The 20,429-nt window shown below is 42.2% G+C and overlaps 1 protein-coding gene and 1 long non-coding RNA gene across 4 annotated transcripts in view; both read right to left on the reverse strand.

The window, feature by feature from the left end:
• The window catches only part of LOC129858477 (coiled-coil domain-containing protein 69-like), a 40,457-nt gene that overhangs the window by 14,385 nt on the left and 5,643 nt on the right, over positions 1-20,429 (reverse strand). Inside the window, exons 1-3 of one of the 2 annotated variants that reach the window (XM_055927737.1) lie at positions 12,077-17,636; positions 6,182-6,248; positions 1,846-2,030 (exon numbers count right to left, since the gene is read on the reverse strand). In XM_055927737.1, coding sequence (XP_055783712.1) covers positions 1,846-2,030; positions 6,182-6,248; positions 12,077-12,097 — 273 coding nt within the window. In that variant the 5' untranslated portion in view covers positions 12,098-17,636. Of the gene's footprint in view, positions 1-1,845; positions 2,031-6,181; positions 6,249-12,076; positions 17,637-20,429 lie in introns of those variants that run through there. The other variant, XM_055927738.1, reaches the window with a different exon arrangement.
• Positions 3,046-6,175, reverse strand: LOC129858478 (uncharacterized). Of its 2 annotated transcripts, none has more exons than XR_008760039.1 (2): positions 4,553-6,175; positions 3,046-4,119 (listed from the first exon to the last, which is right to left on the reverse strand). It is a non-coding gene; the product is annotated as an uncharacterized LOC129858478 (long non-coding RNA). The 2 variants fall into 2 exon arrangements; XR_008760040.1 differs by having other exon boundaries at positions 4,549-6,175.

Below are 20,429 nucleotides of genomic sequence, written 5' to 3' on the forward strand. Positions count from 1 at the left end.
ACTTGAAGCCTCTGATCATGACAATGGGGTGAGCCTTAGACCACAGATGATGCATATCTGTTCTAACCAAATAGATAGATAGGATGGGTAACCAGGATGGATAGGTAACCCTTTAAACCATAAATCCACTACTACATTAAGTGTGCTCCGAACCACAGCATCACGGAGAAGCACAGCCGGCCCGCTCATTAGGCAGGATTAGGCAGCCGCTTGTGGCGGCAGATACACGAGGGCAGTATTTTCTGACCGTTGGGCCAGTAACAGAAAGGTTGCTGGTTCGAATCCCCGAGCTGACTAGGTGAAAAATCTGCCAATGTGTCCTTGAGCAAGGCATTTAACCCTAAATGCTCCTGTATGTCGCTCTGGATAAGAGCATCTGCTAAAATGACTAAACTGTCTAATGTTATGAGCTCAATTCCCTGGTTCACCTACAGTGCCTTTGGAAAGGATTCAGATTTTGTTAGGTTACAGCCTTACTCTAAAATTGGTTAAATAGTCCCCCCCACCTCATCAATCGACACACAATACCCCATAATTACAAAGCAAAAAACAGGTTTTTAGAAATGTTTGAAAATGTATTACAAATAAAAACAGAAATACCATATTTCTGAACTATTCAGACCCTTTACTCAGTACTTTGTTGAAGCATATTTGACAGTGACTACAGCCTTGAGTCTTTTTGGGTATGATGCTACAAGCTTGGGTTGGCACGCCTGTATTTGGGTAGCTTCTCCCATTCTCCTCTGTATATCCTCTCAAGCTCTGTCAGGTTGGATGGGGAGCGTTGCTTCACAGCTATTTTCAGGTATCTCCAGAGTTGTTCAATCGGGTTCAAGTCCGGGCTCTGGCTGGGCCACTCAAGGACATTGAGACTTGTCCCGAAGCCACTCGCCGCTGAAAAACAGCCCCACAGCAGAACATAAATTCTTGTTTCTCATGGTCTGAGAGTCTTTAGGTGGCTTTTGGCAAACTTCAAGCGGGCTGTTATGTGCCTTTTACTGAAGAGTGGCTTCCGTCTGGCCACTCTACCATTAAGGCCTGATTGGTGGAGAGCTGCAGAGATGGTTGTCCTTCTGGAAGGTTCTCCCATCTCCACAGAGGAACTCTAGAGCTCTGTCAGTGACCATCGGGTTCTTGGTCACCTCCCTGACCAAGGCCCTTCTCCCCCGATTGCAGTTTGGCCGGGCAGCTAGCTCTAGGAAGAGTCTTGCTGGTTCCAAACTTCTTCCATTTAAGAATGATGGGAGGCCACTGTGTTCAATGCTGTAGAAATGTTTTGGTACCCTTCCCCCAGATCTGTGCCTCGACACAATCCTTTCTCGGAGCTCTACGGACAATTCCTTCGACCTCATGGCTTGTTTTTTCTTCTTCTGACATGCACTGTCAACTGTGGGACCTTATGTAGACAGGTGTGTGCCTTTCCAAATCATGTCCAATCAATTGAATTTACCACAGGTGTTCTCCAATCATGTTGTAGAAACATCTCAAGGATGATCAATGGAAACAGGATGCACATTACCTCACTTTCGTGTCTCATAGCAAAGGGTCTGAATACTTTTGTAAATAAGGTATCTGATTTTTATTTTTAATACACCCGTTTTCACTTTGTCATTATGGAGTAGTGTGTGTAGATTGCTGAGGATTTTTAATTTTTATTTAATCCATTTTAGAATAATGCTGTAACGTAACAAAATGAGGAAAAAGTAAAGGGGTCTGAATACTTTCCGAAGGCACTTTACCTTCTCAATGATGTTGTGGACCAGGGCACAGAGCTCTCTATGGGGTTAGCTACCTTCTCAATGATGTTGTGGACCAGGGCACAGAGCTCTCTATGGGGTTAGCTACCTTCTCAATGATGTTGTGGACCAGGGCACAGAGCTCTCCTTGGGTTGTGTCTTTTAGTAGCTCCTCCCTCTCCTGGGTCCCAGATGCAGACAGCACCTCCCGTAGGATCTTCAGCTGCCACTCATACTGACCCAGCTGCTTCTCCGTTTCTAGATCCACGTTCAGCTCCTCCAGAGGGACTTTACCTGGAGGGGAAACCAGGGTTGTATTCAGTAGGTAACAAACAGAAACAGGGAGGGACTACCTGGACATATCCAATAACAAATGCTTGCTTTACATGGCAAAATCCTACATTACAATGTAGCTGAATATGACCCAGTGCGGTGGTTATCAAGGCAAAACGTTGCTGGAATGTCTTCTCAGATAGAAATGTTGTGAATAGAGCTGACATGATTTCTTATCCTACATGTCTACATAATAGATGTATCTTGTTCAGTATGTTCCACACAGTGGGCAGAGGGTTTGAACCAGACCAGACCTGGTTGCAACATCTACTGGTCTGACTAGACGCAGTACAACACCAGTAGAATATACAATCTGTCGCCTATAAATAAAATACCGGGGGAGTGCCGGTCCAACTTCTGAGGAAGTCATGTAATGGACTAGTTTGGTGAACCACGTTCCGAGTGATGATTGACCTTCCTGAGACATGGAGACTTGTGCTAGGTCCACTAGCTAATGCCTAGGTTTTACCTCAGCAGGCTAGGCTAACACAGTCTTGTTCACTTAGACAGTTGTTGAAGGCATGATCCTGAGACCCATAATTACATGGCAACAGAGAACACTTCAAGTACAACAGAGTACACAAGACAGTACTTGTTGAGTATTCTAATGCAGACAGCACTGTGTTGACACAGTGTTTGCAAAGCCATCTCAGTATCCAAAACTGACTGGTTGAAATTAGGTAAATGTGATGTCACTAATGAGTAATTCCAACCAGTTTCTGGGAGTAGTGACATCATTTCAACCACCGGGATCATGACAAAGTATGTATCAGTTAACCTTTTAAAATGTAATGGCAAAAAGTAGATTTCCAAAATAGACATACCCAAAAGTAACTGCTATTTATGTGTAATTACACGATTTTGACATGCCAAAACTTGGTATATTTGGAAAGACGACATCTGGGAGATAATGAGGAAAGTATCAGAAGATAGGGGTTACATAGTTCAGAACACACAAGATCAAGCACACACAAAATAACCAGTATTTAGGTTCTTTATTTTGAAAGTCATCTTTCATTGACAAGCTGTAAGTGATTTATTGATGACTAGAGCAGGAAACACATCAGATGGCTTCCTCATCATGTGAACAATATCAGATTTTTTTGGGGGGGGGGGGATTGAGACCTAACAATTCAAAATGGGTAGATGTTTTAGTGAGTGGTGTCAGGTGTGGTCACAGGATATTTCCAAGTGTCCCTAAACCTCTCCAAAGTGGCATTTGTCTGTAAATGAGATAATTCCAGTGCTATTACATATTTGCAATTCCTAAATGCTATTTGTTCAGTATAAAAACTATTTCTACCATATCAACCTCACTCAAACATTGTGGTTGTGTTATGGGGTGTCCAGGGTAAATTCAAGTGTCCTTTCAACCTCTCCAAAGTATCCGAAAGTGTCCGAATTTGGTAACTGCACTGTTTTTGCACACTGGATGTGCCTAAAAGTAACTAGCTACTATTGTTCACTATAAAAACTAAATTTCTACAACACCAACCTCTCTCAAACATCGTGGTGGTTTCAGGGGCACTCTCCAAAGTGCCTGAAGATTTAGCCTAGGCATATCTAATGTATTGGTCCCACATACAAATTAACTGTTCACAAAAACAATATAAAAAGTAACAGATAAACAAAAAAAATATATTTAAAAAAAAGTCTTATCAAACACAAACTTGGTTACACACGTGTCCTTCACATTTTATTTTGTGCAAAAACATAAATAAGCTGAACACCTTACAAATGGCATTCGTGTTTGTTTTACATCCCAGGTGTAGATGATTAGATTTCACTTTCACCGTAGCTTGTGCATGTCGTGATAGTCTTTGAAGCAGTCCCTCTCTGCCAGGAAACAAAAAGTGAACTGGCATTTCTGACATGGTTACTTCCCTAGAGGCAGTCCTTTTGATTTTTTCAAGAGGTCTTTGATAAGTGGATGCAGAACCATCAGACGGGTGATTGACATAACAGTGGGGGGGGGTGAAGACCTTGACCGACGGGGGCACTTGCTGGGGAGGGGTGGCTCCCAAACATCATCCAAATACTCTGCTTCCTCCTGTGGTGAATAAAATAAAGGAATATATTGTTGTAAGACAAACAGAATTACAGTTGACTAAATTTACAAAAAACATTACTGTAAAGTAAAAACACAATTTGTACAGTGACTCACATAGGTGTGAAGCACACACACACACTCACTGCAAACAGTAACACTTTGGAGACAAAGCCAGAGGTGAGAACCACAAATAAACAATGGCCATGAGAGAGAGTTTAGTGGCCTCTCCAAAGTTACAAGGATGAAACTTAGAACAGCAAACTAATATGAAACATAGACAATAACTACTTTGGAATGATTTAACATTGAAATGACTTGTTACATAGGCCTATGTAAACTAAATCCAAAGCACAAAAAGCAGACAACTTATAAAAAACAAATACATATAGTAAATAAGCTATATAAAGTCATGAAAATAAATGTACTTACAGACCTAAAAGTGGATCCAATCCTTCTAGAAAGCAATCTTTGTCGGCCGGGTCGAAATCCTTGTTGTTCAAATCGCTCCCCTGATCCGAGTCCGTCCAGTATTTTATTCAAAGCTTCTATGTCGGTATACTTACTCATAGCGACCTTCTTTTTAGCTTCCTGTTCAATATTCTTAGTTCTTACCCCCCCCCCCCCCCCACTTGAGAAGCAATCTTTTATGTTAAAGCGATGAAATATGTTTACAATGTAATTGGTGCGTCTCGTGTCTGAGCCAGGTAACAATAGTTCGCATTACGCATAAAAAGGTTCTAAACCTTGCTTTATTCCACCCAGGTCAACTGCATATCCCTGAAAAGCTTATCTCATTGGCTACAAGATTGTCAAGGTGCCATAGTAGCCAATCCTGTGTGTAATGAATGCCTACTGGGTGTAAGCAGGCAACGTCATTTTTTGTTGTTGTGCAAAGATAGTCACTCAGTGGACGTTCGACGTGGCCATTAAGTCATTCATCAGATAACATTAGCAAATAGGTTGGTAGGAACAAATCTAGTCTAAGGATTAAACTTCATACCCCCACATATGGCTATAGCTCAAACACAGACCTAATCGAAGCTTACCTTGTAAGATGTTTGGTGAAAACTGTGTGTAAAATAAACATTTTGACTCTCGGGGCCGGTGATCAATAACGGTAGGTCACAGGCAGATAAATAACACACCGTCATGATCTGTGGAGTCCCGGCTTTCGATGTGTATCGACGTATTCCATGTTTATTTAGTTTATGCTTCAAAACGCTAACCGGAATGTAGGTAGCAGCCATCTTGAAATGAGGTCGTCGGCTCAGCCTGCCGTTATACATTCGGATGCTCATATATATATTAGCAAATCACACCAAAGAATTTAAGGCACAGCTCAATAGCCAAGATCCTCAGCTTTCCGCAGACTGTGAATACCGTTCTCATACCAGATTGAATTGAACTAAACAATCTAATAGAGTCCCCAAATATGAATCAAACTCACAATCCTGGAGTTGCAAGCACCATGCCACTGCAGCTATACAGGAGGACAGTTATTATGTACGGGTTATTAGTGGGCCCAATACTAAAGAGGACACGTCAGTATGGGCGCCTAGCTTTTATAATGCTTCAAAAGAGGCAGATTGATGTGTAAAACCCTCGGAGATGTAATAAAGAAAACCGGACAAGCAGTAGGAGAGGAGGAGTCACAGTGTCAGTTTACAACACTACAGGAAACCACACCACTCACCTCCTCCATCAACACTACAGGAAACCACACCACTCACCTCCTCCATCAACACTACAGGAAACCACACCACTCACCTCCTCCATCAACACTACAGGAAACCACACCACTCACCTCCTCCATTAACACTACAGGAAACCACACCACTCACCTCCTCCATTAACACTACAGGAAACCACACCACTCACCTCCTGCATCTTGATGGTTGTTGACTTCCTTCTACAACACTACAGGAAACCACACCACTCACCTCCTCCATCTTGATGGTTGTTGACTTCCTTCAACACTACAGGAAACAACACCACTCACCTCCTCCATCTTGATGGATGTTGACCTTCCTTCTACAACACTACAGGAAACCACACCACTCACCTCCTCCATCTTGATGGTTGTTGATCTCCTTCACCGTTTTCTCCTCCTCCTTCGCTTTGTTTTTCCTCTAAAAATATAGAGAAAAGACAATGTTGTCATTGATCAAATCTGGTCTAGTTCACACAATATTAAACATCGTCTTATTTAACCATATCTGGTTAAATTAGAGGAGATTATGGTACACAAATTACCTAAAGACAGTTCTCACCCCTTTTCACTTTGTTTTTCCTCTACAAGGAGAAAAGAGTGTGTGGTCTGATATAGGCATAATGTATTCCTATATCTCAACATATTATAGATATACCAAAGTACTGAGAATACCTCAACACTATTTGAGACGTTTTGAAGTTACCAGGGAAACCATAACTTTGTAAACTAAAGCAGGGTAGGAGCTTATGTAAAGCTTCTGATGGGTGCTTGACCCATATTGATCTCTTACAGGGAGTGATTAGTACCCACATGACTGGAAATGAATCATTTGTTTGTTCAAAAGTTATATAACATGTCCATGCTACAGTGTTCATACTATTTGTACAATGTGATACACTGATTTACGTCAAACTGATCATACCAATACTTATGGAGTCTTCATAAACATTTCTGCATTAGATACATTACGTTGTTGTAGAAAAACCTATACTAGGTGAGCATAGACATCTACACTAAGGACTTACAGTGAGGTCAATCATAACCGTTTCTGTAAATAGGGCAATTCTAGCATAGGTCACTCCTCTATACCAAACTATTCCTAAACTGTCAAACAATACCAAGGTTCCTGACATTACTAGGATACCAGATCACACATTACATTGTGTCCTGTCCTCACTGTGTAGACTGAAGAATTAAGTCTGTGTAGACTGTAAAAAAATAAAGTTGTTTTACACGGTCAGCCATAGTAGTATGATAGGTGTTGTTTTACACGGTCAGCCATAGTAGTATGATAGGTGTTGTTTTACACGGTCAGCCATAGTAGTATGATAGGTGTTGTTTTACACGGTCAGCCATAGTAGTATGATAGGTGTTGTTTTACACGGTCAGCCATAGTAGTATGATAGGTGTTGTTTTACACGGTCAGCCATAGTAGTATGATAGGTGTTGTTTTACAGGGTCAGCCATAGTAGTATGATAGGTGTTGTTTTACAGGGTCAGCCATAGTAGTATGATAGGTGTTGTTTTACAGGGTCAGCCATAGTAGTATGATAGGTGTTGTTTTACAGGGTCAGCCATAGTAGTATGATAGGTGTTGTTTTACAGGGTCAGTCATAGTAGTATGATAGGTGTTGTTTTACAGGGTCAGCCATAGTAGTATGATAGGTGTTGTTTTACAGGGTCAGCCAGAGTAGTATGATAGGTGTTGTTTTACAGGGTCAGCCAGAGTAGTATGATAGGTGTTGTTTTACAGGGTCAGCCATAGTAGTATGATAGGTGTTGTTTTACAGGGTCAGCCATAGTAGTATGATAGGTGTTGTTTTACAGGGTCAGCCATAGTAGTATGATAGGTGTTGTTTTACAGGGTCAGTCATAGTAGTATGATCGGTGTTGTTTTACACGGTCAGCCATAGTAGTATGATAGGTGTTGTTTTACAGGGTCAGCCATAGTAGTATGATAGGTGTTGTTTTACAGGGTCAGTCATAGTAGTATGATCGGTGTTGTTTTACACGGTCAGCCATAGTAGTATGATAGGTGTTGTTTTACAGGGTCAGCCATAGTAGTATGATAGGTGTTGTTTTACAGGGTCAGCCATAGTAGTATGATAGGTGTTGTTTTACAGGGTCAGCCATAGTAGTATGATAGGTGTTGTTTTACAGGGTCAGCCATAGTAGTATGATAGGTGTTGTTTTACAGGGTCAGCCATAGTAGTATGATAGGTGTTGTTTTACAGGGTCAGCCATAGTAGTATGATCGATGTTGTTTTACAGGGTCAGCCATAGTAGTATGATAGGTGTTGTTTTACAGGGTCAGCCATAGTAGTATGATCGGTGTTGTTTTACACGGTCAGCCATAGTAGTATGATAGGTGTTGTTTTACAGGGTCAGCCATAGTAGTATGATAGGTGTTGTTTTACAGGGTCAGCCATAGTAGTATGATAGGTGTTGTTTTACAGGGTCAGCCATAGTAGTATGATAGGTGTTGTTTTACAGGGTCAGCCATAGTAGTATGATCGGTGTTGTTTTACAGGGTCAGCCATAGTAGTATGATCGGTGTTGTTTTACAGGGTCAGCCATAGTAGTATGATAGGTGTTGTTTTACAGGGTCAGCCATAGTAGTATGATAGGTGTTGTTTTACAGGGTCAGCCATAGTAGTATGATAGATGTTGTTTTACAGGGTCAGCCATAGTAGTATGATAGGTGTTGTTTTACAGGGTCAGCCATAGTAGTATGATAGGTGTTGTTTTACAGGGTCAGCCATAGTAGTATGATAGGTGTTGTTTTACAGGGTCAGTCATAGTAGTATGATAGGTGTTGTTTTACAGGGTCAGTCATAGTAGTATGATAGGTGTTGTTTTACAGGGTCAGCCATAGTAGTATGATAGGTGTTGTTTTACAGGGTCAGTCATAGTAGTATGATAGGTGTTGTTTTACACGGTCAGCCATAGTAGTATGATAGGTGTTGTTTTACAGGGTCAGCCATAGTAGTATGATAGGTGTTGTTTTACAGGGTCAGCCATAGTAGTATGATAGGTGTTGTTTTACAGGGTCAGCCATAGTAGTATGATAGGTGTTGTTTTACAGGGTCAGCCATAGTAGTATGATAGGTGTTGTTTTACAGGGTCAGCCATAGTAGTATGATAGGTGTTGTTTTACAGGGTCAGCCATAGTAGTATGATAGGTGTTGTTTTACAGGGTCAGCCATAGTAGTATGATAGGTGTTGTTTTACAGGGTCAGCCATAGTAGTATGATCGGTGTTGTTTTACAGGGTCAGCCATAGTAGTATGATAGGTGTTGTTTTACAGGGTCAGCCATAGTAGTATGATAGGTGTTGTTTTACAGGGTCAGCCATAGTAGTATGATAGGTGTTGTTTTACAGGGTCAGCCATAGTAGTATGATAGGTGTTGTTTTACAGGGTCAGTCCTAGTAGTATGATAGGTGTTGTTTTACAGGGTCAGCCATAGTAGTATGATAGGTGTTGTTTTACAGGGTCAGCCATAGTAGTATGATAGGTGTTGTTTTACAGGGTCAGCCATAGTAGTATGATAGGTGTTGTTTTACAGGGTCAGCCATAGTAGTATGATCGGTGCGCTGGAGCAAATTAGAGTTAAAGGCACCGAAAGATTTTTCACTTTGACGGCTCAGGCATTCAAACCAGCGACTTTTCGGTTACTGGCCCAACGTTCTAACCGCTAGGCTACCTGCCACAATACCGTATGGCGGTCCATGGAGACCAGCCTCCTCCTGACATAACACAACGTTATTCCACCACCACTAACGCTGTATAAACACACAGAAACACGCCAAACATGGCGTACCAGTTTTATTTGTGCCTGGAAAACAGAGTGTGTGTCCCAAATGGCACCCTATTCCCTATATAGTGCACTACTTTTGACCAGAGCCCTATGGACCCTGGTCTCTTAGGGAGTTCACTACAACGGGAAGAGTGTGTCGGACACTAGCCCAATAAATACCATAATATCCCAATAAGAAAATCTAATTTTCCAATAAAAACTATAATATCTAATATTCCAATAAGAAAATCTAATTTTCCAATAAAAACTATAATATCTAATATTCCAATAAGACAAGTGACTCCAGGAAGACAATGTAGAGACCAGTACAGCATGAGGTTAGTTTTATTACCTTCTTTAAGTCCCAGTAAAGGATCTTAAATATACAAGTCCAGGAGCATATGTTGAAGAGGGGCTGGAAAGGCTCTCTTTAACACGACCATAAATCACATCTTCACTTCCTTCTCAGTATGCACATCCCAAACGGCACCCTATTCCCTATATAGTGCACTACTTTTGACCAAAGCAAATAGACCAGTGCCCAAAGTAGTGCACTAGAGAGGGAATAGGGTACCATTTGGGACAGAAAGCCCATCTCCACAGTCTTTTTAAACATAGGAGAAACTGCAACGTGGAGGCATGTCTTCACTGACTAAACTCACAGGGAACATCCTAGCCCCATGGCAAACTGTAGCCTACACCGGACTCCTAATGTTTACAAGTTCTTCCTGGCCCCAAGAGTACAAGGTTAAGATTGAATGTTTTGTGAGAAACATCTAGTTCAGCTATGCTCTCACAAGAGTTGAAACTTTCCAAGAAGAGTGTAGAATAAAGACGTGTCCTCTCAAAGGGCCATACATAGGAGACAGACATGTACCCCAGGCTGATAGAACTAGAAAAACAGCCCCTAAACTCAAAAGGAAATTCAGAAAAATAAAACCACATCTTCAATACAACAAAGGACATTCAGACTTAGTTAATAAGGGATATTTAATTTAGACTGTGGTTGAGTCTAGCAGAGAAACAAATGTTCCTTGAGATGTCATTAACACTTGGCAGAGTCTCTTCATGTGGCATTTTCATCATGGTCCATATGGAGCCATATTGCTCTGTGTGTGTGTGTGTGTGTGTGTGTGTCTCTCTCTCTCTCTCCAGGCCCTCTCTAGCAGAACTTCACACTTCTCCAGTTGCTTACGTCAACCAGCCAAACAGATGGTTTTGTGATCTGCCCTGCAGAAGCTGCCGTACAGCTTGCCAGTGGCTTGCAGTACCTCTAAGTCCTTGCTTACTTTATGTAGAAGAAAAATATTTTCAAATCTCAAGGAGAGTTAGGAGTGTTTATATCAAACACCACCAGGTACCATTGATAAACGAAGGAATCCACTCACATAGAATATTGGCTAAACGATCAAATAATTCCCTCTGCTTTTAAACGGTGTAAGTGGTCTCACTTATCTGGCAAACAGACACATTGAAATGAGACCCCCTCCAACTCAACGATTTATCTAGTCTACCTACTCTATGCCTCCGGGAAGTAGTACAAATCTGGGGTATCATTTCTGGATGTCACACATCTGGGGTATGATTTCTGGATGGTACAAATCTGGGGTATCATTTCTGGATGTAATATAAACCTGTGCCACTGGTTGTAAATGTCAAAGAGGCAGTACTAGTACATTAATTAACTGTAGCCTAAAAACTACATTTAGTTGCATATTAAATATTACAATTGCTATATCCACAAGTCACTTCCGTTTGTAGTCATTGGTAGACGTCATAGAAAACATGAACTGATTATGTAAAACCATGTAGAAACACACAACAACTCATATGGCCAGAAAGTAGAAACTTTGACAGATGTAATCCAATGACTACGCAGGCTACAGGGTGTCAACAAATACAATGTACAATTTACTGGTGATGACGATACAATGACACAGTGTATCAATGATTTCATCCTTCAGTGTCATCAAGTGACTGTCAATGTCTGGCCAACCTGCAATTTCTTATAAGTAATTCGGGAAGAATTACATCAAATGAGTCCCGCTCCGCTACAATAATTGACAAGTAACTTTCAAACTCGTGGGATAGTCAGTATCAGAGGATCGACTGCATGTCTTAAGTTTTTTTCAGTTGTTTCAAAACGTAGAACACTTTGCACAAATTGACTGATAGCCTAAATCACGCGTTTCAAAACATTGATGTTAATGAATGTGTAATCTCGGTTATAAAAACCACGAGTTAAAGCACGTGGGAAATTAGGCTAAACTAACAAACAATTTTGCTTGATCTATTTAAAAGGTTATCAACACGCCTGTGTTGTGCCAGGAATCGGTGCGACAATGGCAGAAACAATAGCAAAAAAGCACTTGGTTCGCTAATTAACTTCCTAGATGATTTCACAACAAATATGAATAAATACATTTGTTTTGCAAATTCCGCCACACACCTTGCTGTGGCTGCAACCCATGCCTGCCCCGCGTCCACTCGTCAACCCTACCAGTCCTTTCCTAGAGTTACCAACTCTTCTGAACGCCGGGATGTGGTCGGGTCTCTCAAGACGTCTGTGCAGCTCACTCACAACAACTCACTCAAGTCTACCAGATGGGCGGTTATTTTTCAAAACCACAATCACTGATTTTAAAACAATCTGGACAAACCTAAATACCCACGCTCAAGAAGGGGAAACAGTGTAGAAGTCAGTGGATTGCGCATCCTGTTGCGCACCATTTACGTTTGTGAGTGTTTCAAGTCTATTGATTTGAAATTTTACCGTAATACACCGAAAACACCACCCATCAGACAATACAATGATTTACAACGCAAATAATAGGTTACCTTATCATGCGTTTCATCCATGGAAAATGTTTCCTTTTGCCTAAGTTATTTAATCATAGCAGGCCTATAATGTGCCCTGGAATATTGAATTCTCACTGTAATAAGACAAAAATAAAGAATTGTACGGATTGATATGAATCTGTAATTTTGTTTATAATACATGTTGGGGAACAGTCCATGTGAAAAACACACAAACAAGTCCATGGAAATGTAATAGACACAGAGTAGATCCATCCATCCATTCATTATCCATCCATCCATCCAGGGAGGGAGGGCTGTGAGAAGGGCATGGACCATGGACCTTCATGTTTTTACTTTACAGACTCCTTCTCTGAAGAGGAGGTCATGTTGATCTTACAGGGAGGGGTAGCTAGCTGTAAAGACTCCATATCAAAGCCTTGCCCCTGTAGGCTGCACATAGGCCTCTGGGATAACTTACCAACCTACAACATTTCATCCTGTCCCATAGCTAAGAATTATTGTTGCCCTCATGACTTACAAATCAAATCACAATAAATTGTATTTGTCACATGCTTTGGTGTAGACTAACAGTGAAATGCTTACTTAAATTCCCAACAACGCAGAGAGAAAGAAAATAGAGAAATATTAGAAAAGTAAAACATCTAACAATAAAAGTGATGATAAATATACAATGAGTAACGATAACTTGGCTATATACACGGGGCACCAGTACAGAGTCGATGTGCAGGGGTACGAGGTAATGGAGCTAGATATGTACATATAACTAGGAATAAAGTGACAGATAATAAACAGTAGAAGCAGCGTATATGATGAGACAAGAACGTTAGTGGCTGTTAGTTTACAATCACATTTCCCAACGGTGACATCGGTTAAAATGCAAAACTACAAGAGGTTAAAACAGATATGCCTCGGACAGTTGGCCCTCTTACAAAAATAACTTTCCCTGCAATTAACATTCAATCATTTCAACAGTGGAAAAAGAGACGTTATCTCATTGATATGACTCAAGACACGACTTTGAAAGTTGCCCCCCCCCTTACAAAATACCTATATTATCTCAATCAACAATGACATGATTTCAACTTTAGACAATAGAGACAGTCTCTTTCAAAATAGAAGACAAAAAATGTATAAACGAAAGACTACAGAACAATGTATTTCAGTGTCGTTCTTTACTCTGACACACCAGCTGTCTTCTTCACAACCAGGCAACGAGTTCACTGAAACACTGAGTCTATTTTTGGCCTTGGTCTCTGCTAAGTTTATACTAAGCATAGATGTGTCACCTCTACAGTACTAAAGGCCAGACCATAGATGTGTCACCTCTACAGTACTAAAGGCCAGTCCATAGATGTGGTACCTCAACAGTACTAGGGCCAGATCATCCGTGGAATCCCTAACACTTTCATTTTTTTTGTCAAAACCCTGTCTATTTATATATAGGTTAGTGAGCTCTAATCCCACATGAAAATATAGAGCAGTTGTTCATTGAGAACTGTGTGTGAACAGTGAAACTTTCCACAGCAGTAGCAGCTGCAGTGTCTCAGTTATCACTGGACCTATAGGCCCAGTACACACTCCGGTTATACAACTGATCTGCAACACATTTGTAACAATGGTTATGACACAACTGATATTTTTTTGTGTTACAACAGAGAGTTTGTCTATCTAAAAACGTTTACACAACCATTGTGTGGTGTCTCCACAGTGCTTGTGTGATTATTATTGTGCAGGAAAAAAAACCTTTGTTGTATTACAACCATTGTGCCAAATGTGCTGCAGATCAGTTGCACAACGTAAGTGTGTACAGGGCCATGTAATTCCCTTGGTTGCAATCAGAGTGACAAGCTGTCGGATGCAATGTCGAGTTTGCAATGCTTTCTACGGGATAACCAATATGTCATTGTCATTCTAACATTTATTCAACACAATCTGACTAAACACAGAGATTATCTGGAAGGGTCATTGTCGTCGGTAGGCCTAATCATTTATCTGAGAAAGAGGGCCTCAATGTACACTGGAACGCTGGGAAGAGAGAGGCCACATCCTTCCTTTTCGTTACTAGTCACTAGGATAGGACATTTTGACTCTCTCAAAGTGATGGTGGAAAGGAAAGATAAGATTATAGGATCATGCATTTTTTAATACCAACCCTATAATCCCATGCTACAGTGCTGATCACTTTGAAGACCGGGTGTATTAAGGGAAAGACTACCAGTTATAGAATGAACAGTAGACTAAGACTATCTAGTTCATAGTATGTGTGAACAGGGTGTTTTTTTTAAACGTAAGAGCCAATAACTGTTTATGCATGCTGGATACTTAAGTTTCACACCGACTCACAGAATACATTTTCTCCTTTGTGTAAGAGTTTATGTGATACACTTGAACTGCACTGTTGGTTAAGGGCTTGTAAGTAAGCATTTCACGGTAAAGTCTACACTTGTTGTATTCGGCGCATGTGACTAATAAAGTTTGATTTGATATGTGAAACTCCATATCCACCATGTATGAACACTTATTAGGGTTTAAAATCCCCCATTCACAAATACAATAAATTCAATAGATTTACACCAAATATTTGGATTTTTGAAGTAGTCTACTGTAGCCTAATAGACATTGTCTTTGAAGTGATCAGCAGTATAGTGTATGATTATAGGACTTGGTATTTGTAAAAGCATGCCCTAGCCCAAAAATAAACAGTGTGATTGTCAGGACATAAAGGGAAAGGCATGCCCTAGCCCTAGAATAAACAGAGTGTGATTGTCAGGACATAAAGGGAAAGGCATGCCCCAGCCCTAGAATAAACAGAGTGTGATTGTCAGGACATAAAGGGAAAGGCATGCCCAGCCGTAGAATAAACAGAGTGTGATTGTCAGGACATAAAGGGAAAGGCATGCCCCAGCCGTAGAATAAACAGAGTGTGATTGTCAGGACATAAAGGGAAAGGCATGCCCCAGCCGTAGAATAAACAGAGTGTGATTGTCAGGACATAAAGGGAAAGGCATGCCCCAGCCGTAGAAAAAACAGAGTGTGATTGTCAGGACATAAAGGGAAAGGCATGCCCCAGCCCTAGAAAAAACAGAGTGTGATTGTCAGGACATAAAGGGAAACACATGCCCCAGCCCTAGAAAAAACAGAGTGTGATTGTCAGGACATAAAGGGAAACGAATGCCCCAGCCCTAGAAAAAACAGAGTGTGATTGTCAGGACATAAAGGGAAAGGCATGCCCTAGCCCTAGAATAAACAGTGTGTGATTGTCAGGACATAAAGGGAAAGGCATGCCCCAGCCCTAGAATAAACAGAGTGTGATTGTCAGGACATAAAGGGAAAGGCATGCCCTAGCCCTAGAATAAACAGTGTGTGATTGTCAGGACATAAAGGGAAAGGCATGCCCCAGCCCTAGAATAAACAGTGTGTGATTGTCAGGACATAAAGGGAAAGGCATGCCCTAGCCCTAGAATAAACAGTGTGTGATTGTCAGGACATAAAGGGAAAGGCATGCCCCAGCCCTAGAGTAAACAGTGTGTGATTGTCGGGACATAAAGGGAAAGGCATGCCCCAGCCCTAGAATAAACAGTGTGTGATTGTCGGGACATAAAGGGAAAGGCATGCCCCAGCCCTAGAATAAACAGTGTGTGATTGTCAGGACATAAAGGGAAAGGCATGCCCCAGCCCTAGAATAAACAGAGTGTGATTGTCAGGACATAAAGGGAAAGGCATGCCCCAGCCCTAGAATAAACAGTGTGTGATTGTCAGGACATAAAGGGAAAGGCATGCCCCAGCCCTAGAATAAACAGAGTGTGATTGTCAGGACATAAAGGGAAAGGCATGCCCCAGCCCTAGAGTAAACAGTGTGTGATTGTCGGGACATAAAGGGAAAGGCATGCCCTAGCCCTAGAATAAACAGTGTGTGATTGTCAAGACATAAAGGGAAAGGCATGCCCCAGCCCTAGAGTAAACAGTGTGTGATTGTCAGGACATAAAGGGAAAGGCATGCCCCAGCCCTAGAATAAACAGTGTGTGATTGTCAAGACATAAAGGGAAAGGCATGCCCCAGCCCTAGAGTAAACAGTGTGTGATTGTCAAGACATAAAGGGAAAGGCATGCCCCAGCCCTAGAATAAACAGAGTGTGATTGTCAGGACATAAAGGGAAAGGCATGCCCCAGCCCTAGAGTAAACAGTGTGTGATTGTCGGGACATAAAGGGAAAGGCATGCCCCAGCCCTAGAATAAACAGTGTGTGATTGTCAAGATATAAAGGTCTTGGATATAATAAACCCTCATAAAGCCGAGGCACGGGACACGGGGCAGCAGGGTAGAAAGACCAGACATCAGGAGGGTAGGAGGACCAGACATCAGCAGGGTAGCAGGACCAGACATCAGCAGGGTAGAAAGACAAAACATCAGCAGGGTAGGAGGACCAGCCATCTGCAGGGTAGGAGGACCAGACATCAGCATGGTAGGGGGGCCAGACATCAGCAGGGTAGGAGGACCAGACATCAGCAGGGTAGGAGGACCAGACATGAGCAGGGTAGGAGGACCAGCCCAGACATCAGCAGGGTAGGAGGACCAGACATCAGCAGGGTAGGAGGACCAGCCCAGACATCAGCAGGGTAGGAGGACCAGACATCAGCAGGATAGGAGGACCAGCCATCTGCAGGGTAGGAGGACCAGACATCAGCAGGGTAGGAGGACCAGCCATCTGCAGGGTAGAAAGACAAAACATCAGCAGGGTAGGAGGACCAGACATCAGCAGGGTAGGGGGGCCAGACATCAGCAGGGTAGGAGGACCAGACATCAGCAGGGTAGGAGGACCAGACATCAGCAGGGTAGGAGGACCAGCCCAGACATCAGCAGGGTAGGAGGACCAGACATCAGCAGGGTAGGAGGACCAGCCCAGAAATCAGCAGGGTAGGAGGACCAGACATCAGCAGGGTAGGAGGACCAGACATGAGCAGGGTAGGAGGACCAGCCCAGACATCAGCAGGGTAGGAGGACCAGCCATCTGCAGGGTAGGGGGGCCAGACATCAGCAGGGTAGGAGGACCAGCCATCTGCAGGGTAGGATGACCAGACATCAGCAGGGTAGGGGGGCCAGACATCAGCAGGGTAGGAGGACCAGCCATCTGCAGGGTAGGATGACCAGACATCAGCAGGGTAGGATGACCAGACATCAGCAGGGTAGCAGGACCAGACATCAGGAGGGTAGCTGTCCACCCTACTGGCCAACAGATAACATTCTTAACAACAATGCGTCCCAAATGGCACCCTGCTCCCTATATAGTGCCCTACTTTTAGGGTGTAGGGGGAATAGGGTGTCATTTGGGACGCAAACATTGCCCTCTGAGACTGAGTGAGAACTCTCTGGAAGGGTAACACAGTGCTTTATATTTCCCTGTAGTCACAACAGAGGACAGTAGGATACTGTACACAGTGCTTTATATTTCCCTGTAGTCACAACAGAGGACAGTAGGATACTGTACACAGTGCTTTATATTTCCCTGTAGCCACAACAGAGGACAGTAGGATACTGTACACAGTGCTTTATATTTCTGGTACATACAGGAAGTTCATAGACATGAGGGGAGGGTACATACAGTAAAGAGAATATACATGCAGGGCTAACAGGAAGTCATAAACCTGTTAAATGTCTAAGAATACACAACACTAACAAACAGTTTGCAGAAGCAAACAGAACGTGTAAAATCTTGCTTTCTATTTCATATCTGAGTTATAAGGGGAAACACAACTTCAGAATCATTAGTATTATTACTGCGATCAGTTGCAAGCTATAGGAAACACACTAGGCTTCTTAACTGAGACATCTACTCTGAGACATGTTTTGATAAAGAGAGAGGAACAGAGAGAGTGAGAGAAGTACGGAGATAGCGAGATAAAGAGAGGGGGGGTGGGGTGGAAACAGAGAGAGACTCAGTCTGTCTCCCTCAACATCAGACACAATACATCACCTCCACTTGCCATGTCCCTCAGAGATTTAACACAAACAATCTATCCACCGCTGCATTTACATAACCTGTATCATCCAGCACCAGGTAGAGGTGATTGTTTTACAGTTCAATAACAGACCTGTAAAATGTATCTGATTGTTAGCTAGGGGGGTAAATGGATTGTACTCTACTGTATCTTGGCCCTGGATCAATATGCAGCAGGTGGGTCGAGAGGAGAGAGAGTAGAGAACACACTTTCAGGATATATGACAGGGTGTTCCAGGGTTCCCCAGCTAGCTCCAGTCCTGGAGGAGAGTTACTGGGGTGTGCAGGCTTTGGTTCCTGCCCATCACTAACACAGCTATCACATAATCAACGGATCATGATCTTCAGTCTGGATCTTTAGTTGAATCAGATGTCTGATTGCGGAGCTGTAACAAAAGTCTACACAGCCAGTATCTTTCCAGGACCACTCGGAGCTACAGCAAGCCGGGTTGAGATTGCCTGGCTGAGGCCTAAAGGAGGGAGTGGATATAGCAAGGCCTACTGAGATTAGACAGGCTGAGAGACACTACAGAGCACCTGGACATCTGTTAGTGTAAAGTGAATTGAAGTAGACCCTGGACAATCAGGAAAGAGGAGAATGTTGTCAATTTGAGAAGAGTCATCTGGACTGAGCATCATTGTACTAGGAGGACAGTGAATCCATCTGCAGACCGACTGGTTAACACAGACAGATTAGTACAGAGATATCCATAACATAACCCCCACCATTATTTTTATTTTATTTAACTAGGCAAGTCAGTTAAGAACAAATTCTTTTTTACAATGACGGCCTACCCCGGCCAAACCCTAACGACGCTGGGCCAGTTGTGCGCAGCCCTATGGGACTCCCAATCACGTCCGGTTGTGAGACAGCCTGGAATCGAACCAGGGTCTGTAGTGACACCTCTAGCACTGAGATGCAGTGCCTTAGACCGCTGTGTCACTCGGGAGCCCAAACTTGCACCGTAATGTTAAAGTAAGTAATCAAATTAGGAGTAAGTCTCAATCTCCCATGACCCAATGTCACGTTATCAACATTTAACCACTGGTGCGATCTTGTGTCCATCCTGTGAAACTGCGGAAGTTCAAATCAATTGAAAAATAGTCATGCATTTCAGAAAACAAAGACTTACCAACATATTGGATATTATTTTATTTAAAAGAAGGCTTTTACAGTGAAATATTGGCCAGCAATGCTGATTTGTTACAGTAGTATTGTCATTTCTAAATAATCAAGGTGCAATTTTTCATGTTGATTCCTAAAAACTTCAATACTTGATTAACATTTCATTTGAATTTTGATTGAAGAACACTTTAACTGGTTATAGAATAAGATTAGGCGTTTGGTATTATAAGGAGGGAATTGATTGCCTGTATTAATCCCATTTCCCTTAGAACCATCAGTCGCACTTGATTCGTAGACCTCAATTCCAGCAGGTCTACTTAGGCACTTTGAATGTGTCAACAATAAGAACACCTTAATACACAAATCAACAGGAAGAACAACATATTCCCAGGGATTCTAAAATCACAAGTGTCACCACTAGCAACAGGAAGTAGCATTACAATCCATAGAACCAAAAACAAAATGACACAGTAAGAGTCATCTGAAACGACTATGGCTCAATAAAAACTCCTAGTCATGTGACCAGCACCTTACCCAGGGTAGAAGCCAATGAGCAATAGAAGCATACCCACGAACATTCACCCTCGACAAGGAATCTAATCAAATTCATTCTGTATAAAAAAAGACAGTGTAAAACATTCTGAAAAATAATCAAACAGGTGATGACAAGTTCATAGCAGTACAGTAGGAAGCCAGAACGTAGCCATGCAAATCACTCAACTGTTTGACCTGAAAGTGATTTGTGTCCTAAAATACAGTAGCAGCTCAGTTACTGCTCATTTGGTACAGGGCCAGTATCCACAAAGTATCTCAGAGTGCTGATCTAGGATCAGGTCCACCCTCCTATTCATTACGATTGTA

This window comes from Salvelinus fontinalis, chromosome 6 (assembly GCF_029448725.1).
Source record: "Salvelinus fontinalis isolate EN_2023a chromosome 6, ASM2944872v1, whole genome shotgun sequence".
Lineage (NCBI taxonomy): Eukaryota > Metazoa > Chordata > Actinopteri > Salmoniformes > Salmonidae > Salvelinus > Salvelinus fontinalis.